Here is a 22,972-nt window from a genome sequence, read left to right on the forward strand (position 1 = left end):
TGTAGGTTTACCCAAACACTATGTACGCGCCTCAAGGCTTTGATCACATTTCAGATGAAGGTGTCTAATGTCTCCGTGCTCGGAGGAGCTTTGCACGTTATGTGTTTTGTTGTTTTTTTTACGCGGAGATGTATTTGTAAAGGACAGATCTTTCCGTGCTTAGTCTTAGTGGAAGCAACGGCAGAGTTTCAGGCATTAGCTTTGTTTTTCTTTCCCCCCGTGAGTTTGCTTTGCGCTCTCTGAAATGGCGGCCTGGATGTGTTGAGCGCGTCAGCTCAGATATAGGACGACCTAAACGTGTCCCTTTTAGTATTTGCAAGTCAAACTCCAGCCATGTTAGTTATTGTCTCCAACAGGTTTCTAGATTAGAGCACATCTATGACTCATCTGATTATTTCCTCCTTTTCCTCCGCTGTCTTTACTAAATAATATATACTTCTCTCTTGGGAGCATATGCTGTTTTTTTTTCCTTCTTGTTTTATTTCTGCTGCGTGCTCTGCCGCCTGTGTACGCTTGGCTGCTGATAATCATCCCTGGCAGTGCTCTTTCATTTCATTACCGCTCCGCTGATGATGAACACGTCATGTCGTACCATTTTATGCCGAACTGCGCCGCTGTGTTTACTCTGACTCTCGTGTGAAACTTTTCAAAGTTGGGTTTATTAACAGAAAAGGCCTCATGAATCAGTTCTTCCACTGTTTGCATTTTAAATTGTTTCATTTTCCTCCGCCTTTCAAAACAGAGACGGAATGATGTTGATGCATGCTGACAAACGTTAATGTGCTCAGTTACTCTCTGATGGTCTTGTGTCTTGGACTGGCTGTTTATTTCATTCTTTCCGTGTCTGAATCTGCATGTGTTAGTGACTGAGCCTTGCCACAGAGCTGGTAAGGGCTCCTGTGGAGTTGGGAGGGGGGGGTTTGCATGTGACCGGGGGTCCTTCCTTTTCCCGTTTGCTTTTCCGTCCTTGTCTCCCTTACTTCATCTTTCCTAAAAAAAAAAAAAAAAAAAAAACTGCACCTGCACAAATGCACCTTCTCCCACCAGAGCACTGACACACTCCCTTCCATCTGTCTTTTCCTACCCAGAATTCCCTAACAACCCGACACCTACAGGCAGTGAGATCCCGCAGGAGCAGCACAATCCAGGTGCCGCCATCGGGGGTGCTGTGGGGGGAGTTGTATTGTTGGGCGTGGCGGCCACGCTGCTCTTCGTGTTCCTGCGCCGCCGCCAGCGCACCTTCAAGGGAGACTACAGCACCAAGAAGCATGTGTTTGGAAACGGGTACAGCAAGGCCGGCGGCCTGCCCGCCCACCCTCCCATCCCCAAGAACCTGCAGTACCCGGACGACTCCGACGACGAGAAGAAGCCCGCCCAGATCGGCAGCACCGGGAGGTTCGAGGCGAGCGAGCAGGACGCCGAGTCAGAGGACCTGAAGAGGCCCTATTTCACTGTGGATGAGGGGGAGAGCCGGGAGTACGACGAGCGGACTCTGGCTTTCCAGTATGACCCAGAACCTGAAATAGCCGACGATATGATCTCTCAAACCGACGGCTCTGTCATTTCTAAGAAAGAGTGGTATGTGTAGTGGCATGCGACAACCAAACCAAACAACCCTTCGTCCCCCACCTGCATTCCACCGCACCTTTCACCTCCATCACGACCCCCACCCTGTCATTTGTCAAACTGCACCGTCAGTCCTCTTATGGTCCCCCCCCCCCCGTTCCCTCCCGGCTCCCCACACATCAGACCCCATCCGACTAATCTCAATTATAAAAAGCGTCTATTTAAAGTGCTAGCGACGTCAGCTTGTCAGCATTGACAGCATTGGTACCAGTTACATCAGGTGAAGGGGGAAAGAATGCAAACAAAAGGTATGTACACGGACTCGTTGCCGCTGACCCACAAGGCCAGAGAGGTGATTGGTTGATCAATACTGGTGTATTCTTCTGTTTGTGTACTTTTTTTTTTTTGTTTGTTTTTTTTGCGTGTTATAAATGTATTAAATGTATAAAAAGAGACAGCAGGTAGAGGTGTTGCTGAGCACATTTGTGAAAGTCCTACACTGGATGTACGATTTGTTTTTTCATTAGCATTGCCGTTTTCTTATTTTTATTATTTTTTATATATATATATATAAAAATATATATAGACACACATAATGTCTTTTTGTATGATTTCTAATTTGTATGATTTTTTTTTTTTTTTTGATTTTTTTTAACTGACCCGGGAGAGTTTAATGTCTGACGTGATTACAGGTGGAGTTGTGAGTGTTTGTAGTTTTGTGGTCAAATGTTTCAGAGAAAAAAGAAAAAGAAAAGAGATAAAAAAAAAAAAGAGTACTACTAATAATAATAATAATAATAATAATGCCATACGCCTGTTTCATTTCTCCTGTTTCTCAGCTTAGCGTCCATGGAATCACACATTTTTTACATATTTAAAAAAAAAAAAAGCGAATCCGTTTTCCCCAAAGGCAGCAGGCTTGACATTTCTCCCCTGCGTTCACGTGCTTGATTTGTTCCGTCTACTGAGCCATATGGACGTGGCAGTTAACAGGTGAACACCCGGCGTTTTTTTGCTAAATTTCATTAAATTAGCGCCCTTATCGGAGTGGTAGAACAGTGCGAGGAGAGAAGGGCTGCTATTGTGTCATTTCCACTCTCCAGCGGTGCGAGAGGCGGTTGGCGAGTCCCACAGGGAAATCTTTAATACTCTGAAATGTCATGATTGTCACTTGACTTGAACAGGTCGACCTGTGTGTGCGCCAGCTCCAAATCTTACCACTATAATGAAATGTCAGTTTTTCTTTTTTTTTTTTTTTTTATTATTATTCTTTTATTTTGAGCTGTCATAATTATGTTTTGTTCCGTTCTATCAAACGGATGCCACTGAAAAGTGTCTGAGGAGTCCCCCGCTCCCTCCCTCCTTCCCCCAAATAACAACGATCCTGTCCCTCCTTGTAATTGTGAGTTGGCTTCTTACACCGAGGAGTCATCCATGGACACAAAAAGGACACGTGCGGGAGGAAAATGTCAACCGATGCTCTTACTGACAGAGAAAACATTTTAAACGTGTAAAAAGGGAATTGAAAAGAGGACGGTGGCAAATGCTGGAGTGTAATATGTCACCTGCTGCTTTTATGATGATTATTTTTGTTTGTTTGTTTTCTTTCTGAAATGAATTTCGGTAGCTTTTGGGTGATTTTAAAGTAATGAATAGTCGTCCTTTCCTCAATGTTGGCGTCTGAATCTGCTAACGGGGACGCAATGACCCTGTCTGCAGACATTATATATATAAAAATATATATATATATATGTTTTTAAAAATGGCTGTTAACAAGTGCCAGTGGATGCTAGTATAGCAAATGACTTGTTTCTCTCCTCAGCACTGAGGCCCATCACACAAATCAGCATCTGCTTCAAACTCTTAAAAACAAAAATAAAATAAAAAAAGGAAAAGCTCAAAAATCGGCTAGAGCAGAAGCACCGGAGCAAATGTGTGGATGCAAACGACTTATCCGACCGGCTCTGAACAATATAAATACTGTATTAAGCCTTATTTTATGCATGTTTTCTGTGTGGGAGTGGAAGTGCATATGTTGCTATTTTTTATTTTTTATTCTTTTCCTATTAATTCCCGTGTGTTTGTCCTCATTTGCAGCTCAAAAGACGACACTTTGTCAGCGTCGTCAGTATTGACAGAGGTATACGGGGCACCCAGCACCCAGCAACAATACTGCAGTTAACACACACACACACACACGTAAAAACATTAAAAAAAACAACAAAGTATATAAATATATAGAGAGAAATAATAAAAAAATAAAAAAAACATCTCTGTGAGAGCAGATCTCTCTGCCGGCTTTGAGATGTGAATGTTTTACAGTCCATGCTTGTCTACTGTATGTTTTTAGATGAGCATGTTAATCATGAGCCTCAAACTACTATATTGTAATTTCAACACAAAATTAGCATCGCAAAGTGGGGGGAAATATCATGTTCTTATTAAAAGTCTGTTGATCTCAGTTTAGCTCATTTTCTGCTGCCTTATTTCTGTTCTCGTCCAGCGTGGTCCGCCGCGGGGACGGGCGATTCACGAGGCCTGCCACGGGACGTTTAAGGAAAGGACGGCGGAAGGGTCGCTGCTTTCAAAAACGTGCAAATCACAGTTTTATAGTCGATCGTTTCGCCTGCTGGGGGGGACCGCTTTGCTGTTTTTCCACATAGTTTGTGCCACAGTATAAGACAGATTTCTTTCTTCTTTTTATTTTTTTTTAATCCTTTATTCTTGCTTTTAGTGCCTATCAAAGTTAGGAGTTAGCCTGAACAGTCACTGCGCCATTATTTAAGCTACTCATGCCCAGAATGACACGAGAGTAAAACAATAAATGAAACTGCAAACCTTTAAAATGTCAGACAGTTTACTTGCAGTGAATTAGCTAACAGTGCGTCTTATACTTGATCTTTAAATCATCTCTTCAGAGCTGCATTCACCGCCAGGTTAAAGTTTCTAAACCATGCCTACATGACGACTCTTCTTTTCATTTTTCTCCTAAGCACAACAATTGAACCCTGGTGAAAGGACATTTTACCTCGTACACTTTAAAATTATCTTTTCAAAGCACAAATTTGAAGCGTTTTCTGCATCCGTCATTAAAAAAAACCACTGCCACACTTTGCTTCTCGGACACATTGGAGACAGATAAAGAGAGATGGGAGAGAAAAACTTTTTTTTTTAACCCCAGTTTCGAGTCCACGTTCTGTAAACTGGTAGATGTGAGCATCGTCTTCATGTCGTTTGGGGTGTTATGAGTTCCTATTTTGTAATACTGACTGTAACTTCATTCCATCCTAATCTACTTTTTGTATTCCGTATGTTTCGACATTCCACTGTAAATAATGTACATAAGGTTGAGATTATAGTCGGGATTTATTTAGGGACGGCCGCGTAGGGACCCCCGTTCTGTAAAATAGAAACCTGTCTGGACTGCAAACGCGGAGGCTCGGTGATGGCTAGATGAGGTCGACGCGTAGCTCCCTCCCTCCCGGAGTCCCGCCTAAAACTGCTCCCCCTAGTGCGTTTTTAAATATGCCGGTTTAGTGGCTTCACTGTCAAACGGAAGAGGAGCGCCGCCTGCGGTTCGTAATGACGTAACGTCATCGAGAGAAACTTCAAAAGAGAGGGGGATTTTCTGTATGCAGCCATGTGAATGTATATTTCTGAGGGTGTTACAAATGCGAAAAGAAAAAAAAAATAATAATCTCTTGTTCAATTGTGATGACCCAGTGAAGTAACTTGTATTTGTTTTAAGCATTAAATGAGTTCAATAGTCAACAGAGTTCTGTCCCAGTTCCCTGATTGGATAGATGTGTGTGATCTGATTGAATAGGGTTCATGTCTGCAACACATTTCTTATCACTGTGGATTGATTTTTGGTAATTGCAGCTTTTTTTATTTCTTATGTTTTTGATCAGTAATGTAACTGTCGCCTTTAAGCAGGAGCTTATTTTGATTAATTTTTTTTTTAAATCTTACAAGTGCAACACATTAAAGGTTTATTCTGCAAATAAATCAGATTTAACAAAGACAGAGGTCGTTGGAACTATATTTAACCTTTTGGTTGAATCTCAAGAGCACAAAGCAGCATCCAGGCATTAGTCGGAGCCACGATATATTGAATTTCAGCATCCAGTATTCACGACTGAACGGCTGCAGAGACGGGAGCGGTGCTAAAGCACACAGTAACGCTGGTTTTGGTTCGGCTTCCGCTCCCCGACGAGAAAAAAAAAAAAAAAAAACTATACAGAAAATGATTTTATGTGATGTTAACACAAGATAGATAAAGGGATCCATGCAGCGTATAACCAGAGCCTTTGATGGTTATCACTGTAACTCTTCGCTGGGGCTTTTTCCCTTTAATTGGAGAGCAGAAACTGTCAGGCAGATGTTGATATTGAGTTCGGTGCTTAATGAAGCTACAGTGATGTGATGAGAGAGGCCCAGTGTAGACCCAGACAGATCTGTCTCAGACTGTGGGACTCAAGTGCAGACATCTGCACGGTGCACATTAAGAACAGCCCAGAGTTTGCAGCTGTTGCCATCCATTTGCTAAAAGAGCCCTTTGTAGCCCAAGGGGCTTTGATGGCACATAGGCTTTTAACATGCATGGCCGCCTAGTTTTTTTTTTTTTCCCTACTTCTCCTCTGAACGGGAGTGGAATCCTGCGACATATCCTCTATCAAAGTACTTTTAGGATGAAATATGGCTGGACTTTTTATTTTTTTTGTTTTAAAATATGTTCCTCATGGGCCGTAAATTCAAAAAACGAGAGTTTGTTAAAGCACCTCGTACGCTATGTGATGACACCCCATTCAACACAGTGAGAATCAGAGAATACAAATTACTCTAGCAGAGTATTAAAGACCACAATGCCCACAGCGAAACATGAAAAAGGGGGTCTGACTGTGCTTGCCGTGGTTTATGTAGATTTTTTTTTTTTTGGGCTCGTAACTTAATATTTTATGGTGCTAATAATCCCAGAGAGTATTCGAATAAATCTTAACTACTTCAGCCCCACAAGTCAAAACGTGTTCTTTACACGTTTCTGGTGGATCCCATTCTGACTTTTGAGTTTCCTTCAGGAGTCAGTTTTGACTTTGCAGGCCACAGCTGATCACTAATCTCTGGATTGGACTCTTAAATTGTGTGAGCTTGCAAATAAAAAACAAACAAAACAAACAAAACAAACGGTTTGAAACTGAAGTGTGGAGCTGCCAGTTAAGCCGAGAATCAGGTAAAAGCATCAACCCCGAAAAACCACACAAACAGCCGACAGCATGAGTCGTTAAGTCGCAGAGATTAAATAGTTAATGGACGCGTTGAGCAGTTCACTGGGCTGGACACGGGACGAGAGTTACGCTCGGTTTGTAGCTCGGAGGCCCGTTTGTGTACAGGTCTGCACCACTGATGAAAAATGTCTGATTTCGCCGTCTCTGTTTAACATCCACATCCAGTGCTGCTGTGAAAGTCACATCATGAAGCGGTCTTTACCTGTGTCACAGTCTGTGGAGAAAAAAAAAAGGAAAACGTGCTTTGTTTTGTCACCACAGTTCGTTTGTGCGTCTCTTTTTTCTTTCTTTTTTTTTTAAAGAAGAAACAGATTGTTCATGGCTTCGAGAGATATGTTTTATTTTCTACCTGTTTTCAATGTGTACACTCTGAGGTAACATTGGGGTTTGTCCATAATAATAAAAAAAAAATGTGTTACTTTAAAGAGGACACTTTTGCGTCTTTAAATATTTAAACCACAGTATCAGTATCTGGCCTATAATCAGCTGCACCAACATAAAGGTTTCTTTTTTTTTTTTTTTACCAGTGGTCTCGGAAATTGATCTTCTCTGGAGTTAAGATAATACGCTCTGACTAAACAATCTGTTTATCGTCAAAGCTTTGGCTCGTTGGACGAAACACGTTTTTCCCATCGTGAAACAATGGACACGGAATTCAAGACAATCATTCCAACAGTTGTGGAGATATTTTAGTCTGGACCCACCAACAGAGAGAGAGAGAGCCATACCCAAAGCAACACTGTTAGTGTACGTATGTGTATATAACAGTGTAGGAAAACAAGAGATCTATCATGTTCTCTTTTGGTTTGTGGTCTAAAATGGGTTTTGTTCCTGGTTTTTCTCACCGGGGTGAATCAGCTGGTCACGCCGCACCACAGCAGGAGTGCTGCTGCTGCTTTTCTTAGCGACAGCTTCACAGCTACGCTCCTGTTACACGTCCGTAATGAACGGCAGGCAGCCAGGCGATCGGAAGCAGGCACGCATGGCCAAGCAGCGGTGTCCTGCTATTCCTTACACCGCTGCGGGCTAAATGTCGCGGCCGGCGGGAAGCATGTGAAGGATTATCACAAATGCACACTTCGATCATAACATTATAACCACTGAAAGGAGAAGTAAATGACATTGACCTTCCTGTGACAATTCAGTGTTCTGCTGGGGAACTTTTGGACCTGGCATTCATTGGTGTGGATGTTACTTAGACATGTAGCACCCACCTAGACCAGACCAGGCACCCCCACCCCATAGCAATGACACTCCTTGATGGCAGCAGCCATCCCCAGCAGGATGCAGCCTGACACAGACACACACACAAAAACACTTTAGGAACAACTAAAAAAAACATGAAGAACAGCACAAGGTGTTGACCTGGCCTCCAAATTCAATAGATCCCAAACTGATCAAGTATCTGTGGGATGATCCACAGAGGCCCCTCCCCTCAAAGGCCCCCACTAACAACATTCTGTTGCCAGACACCACAGGACACCCTCAGAAGGCCCATGTCCATTCTCTGATGAACTGTTTTGGAGGCACAAGGGAGACCTACACAATATTAGGAAAGTGGTCATAAGGTTATCCCTCATTGGTCTCAGTATTGTTGAACCTTTACTAACAACTAGATCTGAAAAGAACTGTGATTATTTCTAATATTTCTAATAATAACCCCTGTTAACGAGTTAAAGTTGCCCCATATGTCCCCTGAATGTTTAGTCAGGTCTACTGGAACACCGTTGTGTGTTTGTTGTACACGGGACGCTTTATTTCTCAGGAGTGAGTGTTGAACGTTGAGATTATCCGCCAATTAATCAGTGATATATGACGTTAACATTTCCCTCACCATTACTACGTCTTGAGTTCTGGTCTCTCTTCAAGAACACCATGGCTCCACGATAATGACGGCTGAGATTTGTTTTTTTTGTGGTATTTTCATTGGTTCCTCTGATCAAAGCCGTCCCGAGTTCATTCTCCGCGTCATCTCCGACTCCATTTTTCGGGATTTTTGACTCCCTTTGCCTCCTTCAGATTTTCTCTCTCAGGCATCGAGTGGCGTGACTAAAGCCGACACATGTTTCTCTTGGAGCTCCGTCCAAAAACGCAGGGCACGTAATTTGGAGACATATCCCTGCCATGACCAAACCGGCAGAACATTCACGTCTCAGGCCGAGCTTCTTTTCCATTTCCCTTAAACCGCTCTCAACAATGAGCTGTTTTTGTTCCACAGCGCTGCGGCCGACCGACTGAACGGTCACACTAAAACAAACACTGTTGTAAATGAATGAATCCCGAGTGTTTCCCTAAAACGCTGACACCCGGCCGGGGTGATTTAGTGTTTGCCTTCCAAATAGAAGTTTTACAGTGCTTGTGTTAGCATTTATTTCTTTAAAAATAAATATGGCACACTGCGTCAGGAAGTGACATTTTAGCATTTCCCTCCTGCTTCCTGGTGTGTGTGTGTGTGACCCGTCTGTTTTCCTTGTGGAATGTGTGAACTCCACCTCCCGCCTCCTTTTACGCTCGTCTAGCTGCTTCCTGCCATCTCAGAGCGAAGCCTTTCCACAGGAGACAATGATTCATGCCTCTACAGTTCACAGCCCGGGCTGACCACGCGGTGCGGTGGCCAGAAACAATGACATCATCCCTCCTTCCTCCTCCTAAACCAAAGTCACTGCTGCTGCTGCTGCTGCTGCTGCTAGGACTCGACCCAGGTCACGGGCGTGTTTTACCTCTGTGGTCTCCACTGGGATGCATCGGTCCCAAGGAACTTAAAATAAGACTTCAGACATAAAGCTAAGGCTGGTGAGGCAAAGATTATAATCTCAAAGCCTTATTATTAGCACTAGTATCTGCAAAAACAAATAAATACGTCTCTATATTTTTTAATCACAAGCCTTTTGAGCGCGTGCACGCTATGTGAATACAAAACTGCGCCCACGAGCAGCTCGCGTTCTTTGTGTTCCTAAAGTACTTTGTAAACACCCATCAATGCATTTCTCGTCCGTCCCGTGAATCTGTCAGAGCCGGACACGTGACGAGATAATGAAAGCGGCCGTAAATCTTAAAAAAAGGCGCGCGGGCTCGACTGATCACCAACAAAGTGGTGGAGAAATAACTCAAAAATGATTTGTTCCCAGACGAACCCTTTATGTTGTGTATTGACTTCTCCTGACAGGCTGTTATTTATATCCATTCCATTCTTTAGAGGCCTCTCCCTGAGCACTAAACTACGTTACAGTCGTACAACGGAGCGGGTGACATGTTTTCCAAATTGTCCTCCATTGTGCTCGGTGAATAACCCGATCGATTGGGCGTGCGGTCCACGCCCCGCTGATAGACAGAACGAGTCAATTCTATTTCCAGAAAATGTGAAATTATAATGAATTGCCAATTATTTGGATTAACCCAGGATCAATCTGCCGAAATTATTATTGCCTATTATTTTGTAAATGAGACGGCTCATAAACAAACTGCTCGGATCCCATGAATAAATTTGCTGGCATCTTGAGGGATGCCTGCAGTAGCTGATGGAGACGCGCACACACACGCATACACACACACACGCCCATCGCTGCTTTTCACGCCCTCCCACTTTCAGAGCCAGCCGTGGCATGAGCTGCTCTGCTTTCCAGCTGCGCATTAGCGTTCTCCAATTAAACTCAGCCGTCCCAGAGCAGAACGAAAGGCCTAAACCCTCTGGTGAGAAAACTGCTGACAACCGTCATCTACAAAGTCCTGCTGGGAATACTCCGTCCCTGTGACCATTTACGCAGCGTCAAAGAAGTTGTGTGTGTGTGTGTGTGTGGGGTTTATAAGAGGCAGAGAGGGTGTTAGAGTGAATACCCTTCATCCCTTTGTTGACCAATGCTTTTTTTTTCCTGCCAGAGTGACCTTAGACACGCAATAACTCTTGAATTACAGTTTTTCTGTGCATGACCGCATTTCTTTTTTCTCATTTTATTGTGCCGAGAAGATGTGCGAAGGGATTCCTGGTTATCTGCCCGTGCATATATGCGCTAGCCGCGCGCAGAAGGCTTCTGAAGTATGTTTGTTGAAGGCAAAGTTGCGGCCATCAGCGTTTTCCCTTTTTTTGTGTATTTACTTTGATTTTTCCTGCAGCGCCGCCCGCGCCAGTCTTGTCTCGCCATATGCTGAAATTAAAAATCCCTTTGAATTGGAGTTCCTGGAGGAGCCGGGGTGATAAAACAGACTGTGACTGACGTTCCCCCACGCGAGGGAGGGGGGGGGAGGGGGAAGGAGCAGAAAGATTAGATTTGAACTTTGTCGTCGCCTCTTTAACCGGCGACAGCGTGCATGCATTTATACGCGCAAGTCAATGAACTCTAACGTGTTCCATGTTGCCTGCGCGCCCTCCGTTTTCAGCTCGTCCCAAACAAGCCGTGTCTGTGGCTTTAATGCAAATGAGCCGTCGCTGACCTCGCCCCGGACTAGAAGAGGGCTGTGCCTTTCCTGCTGATGCCATGGTCCCCTGGCAGAAACAAGGGGAAGGGAACCAATATGGCTGGTAAATGAAAAGAAAGCAGAAGTTCAACCGTACTAGTTGCAGGGGCTGGGCTTATTGTTTTATCATTAATGACTAATTGTGATTTAGTATATTATGTCTACTTTAATTTTGCCTCCACGGTGCTGATTTCTTTCATTACTTTTATAGATTGCAGAGTAAAGATCCTGCTGTTTTATACTTTTTGCATTTTATTCTGTTTAATCTTGTAGTTTAGTAATGATCAAGGTGTGGTATACCTACCAGTCACCCTCTGGCGTCAAATACAGGCTAATTTATAGCTAATAATGATGCCACTGTGCACACTCAATATCAATACCAGCGTTCTTCTTCAACAGAGGAGCTAATTAGGTCTCTGTACAGTCTGGCTGACATGTATCTATGAATACAATCCTCGGGCTAAACACAGATCTTAGCCAGTGTCCTTGGTGATCTTCCTGCGTGCATGCTCTCACTGGGAGAGAAAATACATCACAGGATGAGTCAAGTCTCACTCAGCATCGTTATGTCGGTTGAAATTAAAATGCCTCGGCCCCCCCAATCCACCCCCCAGCCCCTGACATTAAGCTCGCCGTGAAATGAACCTTCACCTGATAAGAACGAGCGAGCCTGCTGACTCTAGGACAACTCTCCAGTCCACGTTGGGAGTGATTCATCAACGCCGTCGCCACAGACATCCAGCCTCTGACAAATGGGACAAATGGGGTAAATTAAGAATCCAGTGTCTCCCCCCCCCCCCCCACCCCGCACGCTCTCCTCCTCCTCCCCGACTATTGACTCTCACAGCTTTATCAGTGTACATTAGTGTCAGTGCCAGTCTGCATTTAGGCTAACCGCTCCAGAGGAGGCAGCCCATCAGCGCATGCAGGCATGTCTGTCGTCATGCACAGCCAATGACCCATTGTCACAAACAATCCTCGTCAGCCGAGCCACCGGGATGGGGCCGCGCCGGCCGTCCAGCCGCTAAAGCGCCGCGGCTCAAAACAAATATCACAAGAGGACGGTGGGTAAATTATGAACGTGGAACTGCACTGCGCCGTGTTTTTACGTCTGAACACATCTGTGTTATCAGCTCAGTTCGTGGAAAAGCGCCCCTGGCAATGAGTTGCCACGAGATTTACCAAATTAAATTGGGTGTTAAGATAATCCCTTATCCTTTATTGATCCCGCAGTTGGGAAATTTACACCATTACAGCAAATAGCAGCAGCGGAGAGGAAGGAACGACAATTTTGTATGTTGTGGAGAGATAGAAGAAAAAAAACAGAGCAAATCACATTTGGTTCTTCATAATGCATCTTACATGTAACTGTGTGATTTCTCAAATTTATTTAAATACTTCATTCTGGATGACAGTGTTCCCACAACAGCCTAAAGCTCCAGGAATATGAAGGATATGCCAATTAAAATGTAGATGTAGTTGCCAAAAGAGAAGCATTTTTTAAGAATGAAAAGAATTTTTTATTTTTTTTTAATCCACTGCTGAAGCGGTGGCTGAGCCTGTGCGCCGGCAGGGACACGAGCAGGTAGCTGCAGCAGCGTCTGACTCAAACACTCAATTATCTTTGGGCTCCAGAGGTCATCAGAGAATATTTAATTGAGTCCAAAAGTCTACGTCTTACACCGCTTCATGTCTCAAGGAACGTGTAGCTGTGGACTTGAGGGCTCTGACCCCTAAACTCATAAGTTCTTTAAAGCTTCAAAATCACTGCTAACAAAAAAAAAAATCTAATCTGCTACAAATGCACGTGCAGAGGCAGCCATTGATTTGATTACAGCGCTATTTGCAAGTCCATGTTTGAAAAACCTGACGGGGGCGAAAATGCAAAACAAACTAACTCGCGACACAGCCAGTCGCCGCTAATTCCCCTGAAGGCTCGTGGTCAGTTGCCACGACGAGTCACGGCCAATTAGCCGCCTCAGGAGGTGCACCGGCTTTCTCCGGCAGCAGGTTTCAATACCCAGACCTGAGGTCGGCCGCCGAGCCCTCATCGACGGAGCCGATATTGCTCTGTTCTGCCAACGTGTCGGCGGTATTTAAATGTCCGTCTGAGAAAGTAGGCCTCGGGGCCGGATCTGTTTTAGCTGTTGGGGGAATACAGAAGAGAAAGATGGATTTCAGCTTTAAAAGAACATAATAATAAAGTAAATGATCTGATTTTTTTTTCTCCTTCTTCCAAGAGCTAATGTCAGTTTCTACTTCTGGGGAATGAAAACAAAAGAGATGGAGTGTCACCCTGAAACGACTCATGTGAGTGTTACAGAAACAATTTATAGGACAGCCTGAACCAAGAGCCAGACTGTACACGAGTCCCACTGTAGTAGTAGTAGTAGTCATTCTCTGGGCCACCCTACCTTATTTTGCTTTAATTCTGACTGACTTGACAGCGTGCTTCCTACAAGTAAACTTTGTGTTACATCTAAGTGACTTCTATTTCACCTGGGCACTCTCTCCATGTTTGTTCTTTTGTTTACTTTTGCTAGACGTGCGTCACTGCGTCGTCTGGCTCTTTAATGTTGACTTCACTATCAAAAATCTCCACCGGCATCAGACGCTTAGAGGAAGAAAACAAAAAAAAAACAAAAAAAAACACAAGAAGCCGCGGCTCCTGCAGACCCCATGCGGTATCTCGTTAGCCTCTGTAGTGTAGATTTGGCGCCTGCATGCGTCGGCTTTGAGGTGCGGACTTAAAGTTCGGTTTGATCAGTTTGAGCAGACGGCACAACCTGAGAGATTAAAAAATACCTTTGGAGATACAAAAAAAACAATATATAACTCCTTATGTTACTGTTAGGGAGCCTACAATGGTTTTTTCTATAATGTCTGCTCAAAGATTAGTTTTTAATCTCGCCCACAGCCTCCGTCAAATGTTTCATGAGTTCTGCTACTGTATCAGAAACCAGAGAGAAACAATTTTGAAAAACAAGAATAATCAAGCCATTCTGTGCTTAAGTAAATTTATGTTTTCTGGTTGATGCGTCATGTGATTACAACTTCCTTTAGCTTGAATTTCCCTAATCAAAGTTTAAAAATGTCCTAGCATAATTTTAATGCTCCCTATGAGTGATGACATGTTTATTTATTACGTCGTTCTCTCCCTGAAGATGATGAAGCCGTACAAGCCGATAAAGCTGTTGAGAAAAAAGGCCCGAGTGACTGTCGTGTTGTTTTGCAGAGATTCTTGGCAGCAGCCGCGGCCTTCAAAAGGCATTTCTGATTCGTTTTTTACTACTTGTTGATCGTTCCTTATTACTTGGAACGGGCGCGCATCGCGGCGTTTGCTTTGCATTAGCCGCCCTCCGTGTACGCAGTCATCAAATCACTTTGCCTCTCTTTTTTTTTTTTTTTTTTAATACACGGTCAGGTTTGAATTTGTTCGCATAACGTTGGCTCGTTCGAGTCTCCGATGATCGCTTTCCGACAGATTTGTTTTCCTCAAGTTTTATTGTTTGCATCTGTGATTTCACACAGACGACATTCGTCAGCTTGTGCAGCCACAAGCGGTAATTTCTTGGCGTAACGGCGCTTGGAAAGCTTTTATGTGTTCTCTTACGCGCCCATCCTGGGGCCCTTACATCCATCCATCTCTGGAAACAGGACAAAAAAGCCAAGGAATGATTCACTCGACATGTGCAGGTATCGACAGAAGGACTTCCTGCCATGAAGTGTCTCGTCGAAGGGAAACGCGATACAGTAGTGTTGATTTAACAGGTTTCCCTTCTTGTAATGAATAGCCTCGTTGGGGTAAAAGCTTCCTGTTTGAAGAGGAGGCATTCAGCAGCGGCAAGTGGATGCCTGCTGACAGCCTCATGAGTAACGTGGCATAATGTGTCTCTTGACAAGAAAATGCAAGAGAAAACAAAGCTCCACTTTAAACCTTAAACCTCGACGGTCTAACACACATTCAGACGGTGCCAAATGTGTCACATGCAATTTATTTGTCCTGTCCCCCCCGCCACCACCCTACTTTTAAAAATAAAGAAGGCATTCTTTAGAAGACGTGAGCGTGTTGGACACAAATCCTCACTGTAAATATAACATATTTGTGACCTTCAGTCATTTACTAAAGGTTTTTTATTTCTTCCATCTCAATGACAGAGTTGAAAGATGTTTCCTTGTGAGCGGCCCTGGGGCCCAAACTGCAGCACCAGAAAAAAAATAAAAGAAATGATCTTCAGTACAGCCCCAACAAAACACATCTATCAGCTGACTGCAGTGCATGAGGAGTCTATTGAAACACACTCTATGTGGCCTTGATTTCTTTCTTTTTTCATGTCAGCTTAATGATGACCAGGGTAACCACCCACAGACTGCCTACTCATATTCATTAATCCCTTGAATGTAAGAAGAATGCCGCTGGATTTTCATTAAAACAGAAATATTTCTACTAAAGAATATAAAAAGAGGAAATCCGGTATAGTATGTATAGAGTCGGCCTACTTCAAACGTCCTCTTAAAAACTACAGACGTTTTAGGAAATGTGTTTATCTGCTTTCTGGCCCAAAGAGACAGAATCCACCTGAAAGCACCACAAAAGACAAATATTTAACATTTATATGTATATCTTTAAATAAATGGAAGCATAAAAACGTTCTGTTTGGCTCAAAGGTGGAGCACGGTGATAAAAACTGCTCATCTGGTCAAGAGAGTTTTATTTTAAGCCTCTGACGTCTCAAATGGTTTGTTGTACAGGACCCCCGCGGAAAGTCATCCATGAAAAATGTTTGGAAAAGGGCAGCCAGCGGGTGACTGGACCAGCCACCAGTCAATATATCAGGCATAACATTATGACCACCTGACTAATATTGTGTAGGTCTCTCTTGTGCCTACAAAACAGTTGTGAGTCACCAGAGAATGGACATGGGCCTGCTGAGGGTGTCCTGTGGTGTCTGGCAACAGGAATGTTGTTAGTGGGGGGGCCTTTGAGGGGAGGGGCCTCTATGGATCATCCCACAGATACTTGATCAGTTTGGGATCTAGTGAATTTGGAGGCCAAGTCAACACCTTGTGCTGTACTTCATGTTTTTTCTTTTTTAGTTGTTCCTAAAGTGTTTTTGTGTGTGTGGGCTGCATCCTGCTGGGGATGACTCCTGCCATCAAGGAGTGTCATTGCTATGGGGTGGGGGTGTCTGGTCTGATCTAGGTGGGTGCTACATGTCTAAGTAACATCCACATGAATGAATGCCAGGTCCAAAAGTTTCCCAGCAGAACATTGAATTTTCACAAGATGGTCAATGTTATTCACTTCTCCTGTCAGTGGTCATAATGTTGTGGCTGAACCACATAATGGATTGAGGTGTGATGGTGTGATCTCACTATTCTTACAAGCATGCACCTGCACCCCGTAGAATGATTCTAGATGTAGGGGCGTTAAAAGTCACAAATAAAAAAATAAATAAAGAATAAAAATTGATTAATTGTTTTTTTTTTATTTAACTCAAGAAATCAAATAAGATTATTTTTCCATTACTGGGACGACCAGATCCGTTCAAGCAGAGATACGACGTCATACAGATTAACAGGAAAATGGGAGAAGACAGCCTGGACTGAAACTCTCCACAACCAGAGAAAAACTGTTGTGTTCAATAAACTTTATTCTTCCCTACAGGCACAAAACCAACCAACACATACAGTATACAATGCTGTATCAGCTGTCCTCCCTATTCACACACGGTGATACATAAAAAAAGAAAGAAAGAAATAACTGGATACCCTGCAGTGAAGCAGTAAACACGGTGGTTGTTGTTGGAAATGGAGTTGGGTAAAACTTATTGTTGTTAAATGGAGTCTCGGCTCTTGGGAGTGATGCTATAATCCAGTACATGAGGCAATGTCTGTTTTTTTTTTTATTGTCGGTTAAATTGCTAAATCTGATTGAATGCTGCTGCGGTACGTGCTGCGGTGCAGAGGAGGTGGTATTGGCATTTCAGCTTTTATATATATGAGGGAGTATTTCAGATACAGTAGTGCTGTACTCCTGCAGCCTCCTGTTGTCCTGTGTGTGGAGCTGATGGGCTAACGTTAATGCACGATGCTTCCCAGCACGTCTCTGTTGTAGTTAACTCTTCTGAATACTCAGCTCACACCGGTACGGTTCTACGAATCCATCACGGTCGACAGTTTCTTCTTGTGCACGCAGGATATTGTCGCATTGATCCGTCCCCAACCGTCGTGCACTTTTCTTTTCAGTCCAAACTGTGGTGTGCAGCGTGGCATGTCCGAGCATGCACATCCCTCCCAAGACGGCAAAAGTGATTTGTCTCCAGAGCTGATTTTAAATAAACTTCAGCGCACATTCCACCAGCACGACAGCGTCACTCGGTTATTTGTTTCTGAAAGTGTTTGGACGACAGCGAAGCTCCATCGCGCAGAGGAATTCACGCCAAAATCAGGCTTTGGGCCACCCAGCCTGCGGGATCAATTGGTTGTTGGTTTTCCTCCTTTCCTTGGATTTCTTGTCAATAGGAAAAGTGTAGAAAATCCCAGAAGTTTATCCCAAACAAAACTGAGGACCTGTCAGACGCTGGCAAGATGAACGCTGTGGTGGATTCAGAATAGGCTTTGGTGATATTTGGCAGAAAATCAAATATAATTAGAGATTCATGTTTGATTATGTCGTAATGTTAGACTGATCCCTTTAAAATGAGACTGATTTAGTAGTCTTCAACATTTGTTTCTGACAGGCGCTGTGAGTCTTATTTACAGACGTCTGGGTGGCATGCTTTAATTAAACCAAAAAAAAAAAAAAAAAAACCATGCTGCTTTATTTGGTTTTATATAGCAGGACAAATATATATATATATAAATATATATATTGCCAACACAAGCTACAATGAAAGGACACAAACAAAGCTTCAGTTCCGGCTGAAAATACCTGCAGGGCTCACAAAGAAAAGATCCTCGAGGGATATGAGCAGAAAACAACTGGATCAAATCAAATGAAAGCAGGAACGAAAGAAAGAGAGAGAGAGAAAGAGCTTCCACGCGTGTAGCTGTGATTTCAGATGCAAACTTTGGATCCATCGTAGGAAACGTTGCATTTTTTTTTTATTGTTATTAATAATAACTTTAGAGAAATGGCCTCTGCTGTCCGAGCTGTTAATGTGATGGTTGCGACTGAAAAGAGCAGTGAAAATAGAGAAAGGAGGGTTTATACGGACACTGAACCGACACGTGTAATTGATATTAAAACTCTGCCGCTAATGCTCGGCTCAGACGACAGGAGTTTACAGATTTATCCCCGAATTCACCCCTCCCAATGATTGCCGGAGAAATCCGGGGATGATCTGGATGATTATGTCAGTCACAGTAACCGATGAGAGTCACACAGAGTACACGTACAGCTGACGGTAAACACACCAGAAACCTCCAGGCTAACGCTAGCTAGCATACCACCGGAGACGGATATTAGAACCGATGGTTGAAGTCTCACTTAAGAACTGACAACTTGGTGTGGACCGCTTGTGTGTAATAATGTAATGTCAAGATGAAGCACACATCAAGGACAAAACAACAAGCAGAGACTGCAGGAGCAACTTAGATTGAAGATCTCCCCCATGATGGGACTCTGGAAGAGCGGTCAGCATGCATGCAGGAACCCCTTCTGCATCCTCATCAGATATCTCGCCCCTTAACATGCACACCTCTCCTGAGTGGGGCAGCGAAGGCTGAGTTAGACGTCACCTGCAAAGGGGTTCCAGCTGCGGTTCCTTGTCAGCCACAACCACCTGGAGCTGGTATTGAGCACGATCTTTTGTAGGAAATAGCTCACAGCCTACTTCGATCAGGAATAAGGCTGCGTGCCATCCTTTGATGCCACCCTCGTCAGTCAGGTCTTGGTAGTTGGCCTTCTTGAGCTGATGGGAGATGGCTAGTCTATCTTCCCGGGCACTGTTAATTCAGCTAGGATGATGGTTTTCAAACTCCTTGAAGGAGGGTCATGTCCGGTTGGAGGGTGGTTGCCGCCACCTCCTGTGGAAAGACCAACTTCTTCTTAAGGTCCACGCGCAACTCCCAGTCGGACGCTTGATGCAGGATGGATGCCGAGTTGTTAGGTCTCTGTGCCTTGGGAGCCTTGCTGGTCATGAATCTGGGTGGTGGTGCCTGATGTTTGTTGGTACTGACTCTCTGCAGCTCGGCCTCCACCTGTGATGTAATGTACTTTATGTATATAACACTTTAAAACAACCCACAGGTGAACCAAAGTGTTTCATAAGAGATTAAACAACAATTAAAACACACCGGAAGACAACTACATGAGTAAAAGTAAATTTAGATTTGAAGAGACACATTTCAGTGGGGAGTTTATTCCAGAGCCTGGGTGCAGCAAAAGCTCGGTCACCCCAGAGTTAAAATTTTGACCTGGACACTTCCAGTAAGAGTTGGTTAGAAGACCTCAAAGCCCTGCCACACTCACGAACGGTTAGCATCTCAGATAAATAAGATGGGGCGAGGCCATTAAGAGCTTTAAAAAGAAACATTACGAGTTTAAAATCACTTCTAAAACGGACTGGAAGCCAGTGGAGGGAATAAAGGACAGGAGTGATGTGCTCTCTTCCCTTAGCGCTAGTTAAAAGACGGGCAGCTGCATTTTGCACGAGTTGAAGGCGTGCGTGTAATCAGTATCGGGATTAGATAAAAGACGTTTCTCTTCTAGTTTGTGATGCAACCTGTTTTCAGAATTAGGTAAGACTTTAAAACTCCTGTAGTCATTTATTTTTATGCAAAATATAAGCCATTAAACAGACATACTGAAATGTAATATCTTCAGACTGAATTCAATGGTTGTTGAGGTCAAAAACACTGCAATTAAACACTGATTGGTGAAAAAGAAATCAATACAGACGAATCCTAAATCGGAAGTAATCAGACATCTCATCAAAATTTAACCAAATGAGCGCCACACACACACACACACACACACACACTGTGCAGGTTGTGTTTGTAACAGTGTCGTTCTATTAGATTGTATAATTTCGTACACAGATTCTGTAATCTCATGCTATTATCTCTGTGAATGACAGAGACTTGTACCAGAGCAGATGTGCCCATTTGAACGGCGACAGCTCCCAGAATGTTCTCAGCCGCGTTATTGTCGAGGCTCTTCATATGATTCTGTGTACCTCATAATTAAGTGCCTGTTCATCCATCAGGTGATGTCTTCTCCCCCCTTCCGCGGGGCTGCGCTGCCGCGTGTATTCCAGCCGTTCTCCTCCCGCCATCTATTTTCGGGCCCAGAATGAATCAGCTTCTCTTGGCTTTTTTGTTCATTTTGACACCCGACAAAACTCATCGCCTCGGAGGGAATTGGAGTAGAGGGTCTTGTTTTGTTCTGGCAGTTCTTTCAGGAATGGCCATCAATCAGGTGATCTATTGTGTTAGAGAGGGACCTTTCTCTATTGAATTCATGACTTGCTGCAAAAAGCAGATGCTACAAAGGTATTGAAAGTTTGCAGGGTACATTATAATCTGGCGTGAGAGAGAGAGAGAAAGAAAGAGCCGCGGTGAAAAGACAAGGAGCCGTGCTTCATAATGATTTCTGCTGCCAGTTTATGTGTCAGGATGACGTTGGGCAGTGACTCGGCTTTGATGGAATATGTATTGTGTCAATATTCTCTCCTGATTATTCTCCTCAGATCATTTTCTGGTACAGTGATTCCAACAAAACAAAAGGAGCAGCTCAGGTTATTTGGCCAAGGCAGCGATGGAGCCCTGCTGTTAAAAAAAAAATTACTTGAGATGATTATTTATATAATTAATAGTTTATTTAATAGTTTCCACGCACAACCAAATGTTGACGGAGAACATCTGCAGGCTGCAGCAAGAGGGAATAACAGAGAGCGCAGGAGCTGGTTTGGATTTGGACATTTCGCCTGATGCTCCGGCTGATTGATGAGCGAGGTTGTGGTGAGCGATCGGGAACACATTTACTCCTCGTCTCAAACGGCGCGGAGTAGCCGGGGAAGGAGTTTGTAAGTCTTAATTTGCCGGCATTGTCAGTCAATGCCTGTGTTCCTCGAGCTGGAACCTCCCAAACGAAGCGTAAACAAAGTGTGGGCTCTGTTTAGAGAGCCGCCGATGTAGGGGAGCGGGGGAAACCAAACAAGGGGTTGAAGATTGCATCATTTCTGCAAACGAGGCACATTTATTTTTGGTTATTTCTTGATTATTCTGACAGGCCTTTAGGCTGGAGAGTACACGCACTGCAAACTATTTTCCTCTTATCTGAACATTAGGATCATTTTCATCTGGTCGGGAGAGTGGCACACTGACATTTCTTTAAATTTAATAGTAATCACACCTTGTCTTAATTTATACTTCAAACAGACACGTGTCCACTGCTATTAATGTCCAACACCACAAATAGCACTGCACTGAATATCACAGACAGAGGATGCATCTTCCTTCTCACATAAACTTGTTGATTCTTCCTTTCCTTCCCGGTATTTGTTTGATCTGCCGCATGCCTATCTCTTCCCCTGGCTTTCTTTTTTTATTGAAATTCTATTTGAGTTCTCTATCTGGTGGCTTTCACACTGCACCGTAATTATGCAGGTCCCTCATAGTGACGGCAGCCCGCGCGGTGCTTGTTAGGGTGACATTCAAATGGGGTTCCAGCTCAGTCTTTCATATTGTGCTTCGGGGCGTCCCTCAATTGTCGCTCAGTGAAAATTAAAAAAAAAAAGTGTTCCCACCCCCTGCCTGCCCAGGCCAACGCTGCTCCCACACAATGTCTGTTCTGAGGTCTCCCGTGGAACAGTTTTGTCAGCTGTGTGGCGTGGGAGTGGGTAATGACATGCTTACTACATGTCTCCTAAAAGTTATGACAGGCAAACACTGGAGCCCAACCGCTGGTTATTAATTTCACTGGACAAGGCTGACTCTGAATAAATGTAGCATGAGGAACTAAGAAAATGGTGGCTGCTTCAATCTGATATACACCAATCAGCCGTAACAATACGACCACTGACAGGAGAAGTGAATAACATTGACCATCTTGTGACAATTCAATGTTCTGCTGAGAAACCTGGCATTCATTCATGTGGATGTTAGACACGTAGCACCCACCTAGACCAGACCGGGCACCCCCACCCCATAGCAATGACACTCCTTGATGGCAGCAGCCATCTCCAGCAGGATGCAGCCTGACACAGACACACACACGAAAACGCTTTAGGAACAACTAAAAAAAAAACATGAAGAACAGCACAAGGTGTTGACCTGGCCTCCAAATTCACAAGATCCCAAACTGATCAAGTATCTGTGAGATGATCCACAGAGGCCCCTCCTCTCAAAGGTCCTAGGGAGATCTACACAATATTGGGAAGGTGGTCATAATGTTTTGACTAAACTAAGCTTAGTCTATTGGCTCCCGCAGTCACCTACTTGGCGGTGTCTGACTCTGTCTAATTCCTGGCAAATTCAAAACTAGTCCAGGATGTGGAGTGTGAGTGGAGCTGAGGTGATGCCAAGGCAGCTAGCAACCTGTGAGGACACACCGTCCCCCAAAGCGATCACAGCCTTAGGTAGGCATAACTTTAAGCCCTGATGTTATACAAACTGGTGAGTTCTATAAGAGAGTTCACAGAGATGTCAAGAATGGAGAAATT

The 22,972-nt window shown here is 43.9% G+C and overlaps 1 protein-coding gene across 2 annotated transcripts in view; it reads left to right on the forward strand.

The window, feature by feature from the left end:
• nectin1b (nectin cell adhesion molecule 1b) overlaps positions 1-22,972 on the forward strand; it is a 153,634-nt gene that overhangs the window by 71,210 nt on the left and 59,452 nt on the right. Inside the window, exon 6 of one of the 2 annotated variants that reach the window (XM_084558107.1) lies at positions 1,089-5,337. The exons of the other annotated variant lie outside the window; for it this stretch is intronic. Within the exon in view, the coding sequence (XP_084414233.1) occupies positions 1,089-1,588 (500 nt within the window). The 3' untranslated portion in view covers positions 1,589-5,337. Of the gene's footprint in view, positions 1-1,088; positions 5,338-22,972 lie in introns of those variants that run through there. 2 annotated transcript variants of the gene reach the window in all.

This window comes from Chelon labrosus (genome assembly GCF_963514085.1).
Source record: "Chelon labrosus genome assembly, chromosome: 13".
NCBI classification, from domain to species: domain Eukaryota; kingdom Metazoa; phylum Chordata; class Actinopteri; order Mugiliformes; family Mugilidae; genus Chelon; species Chelon labrosus.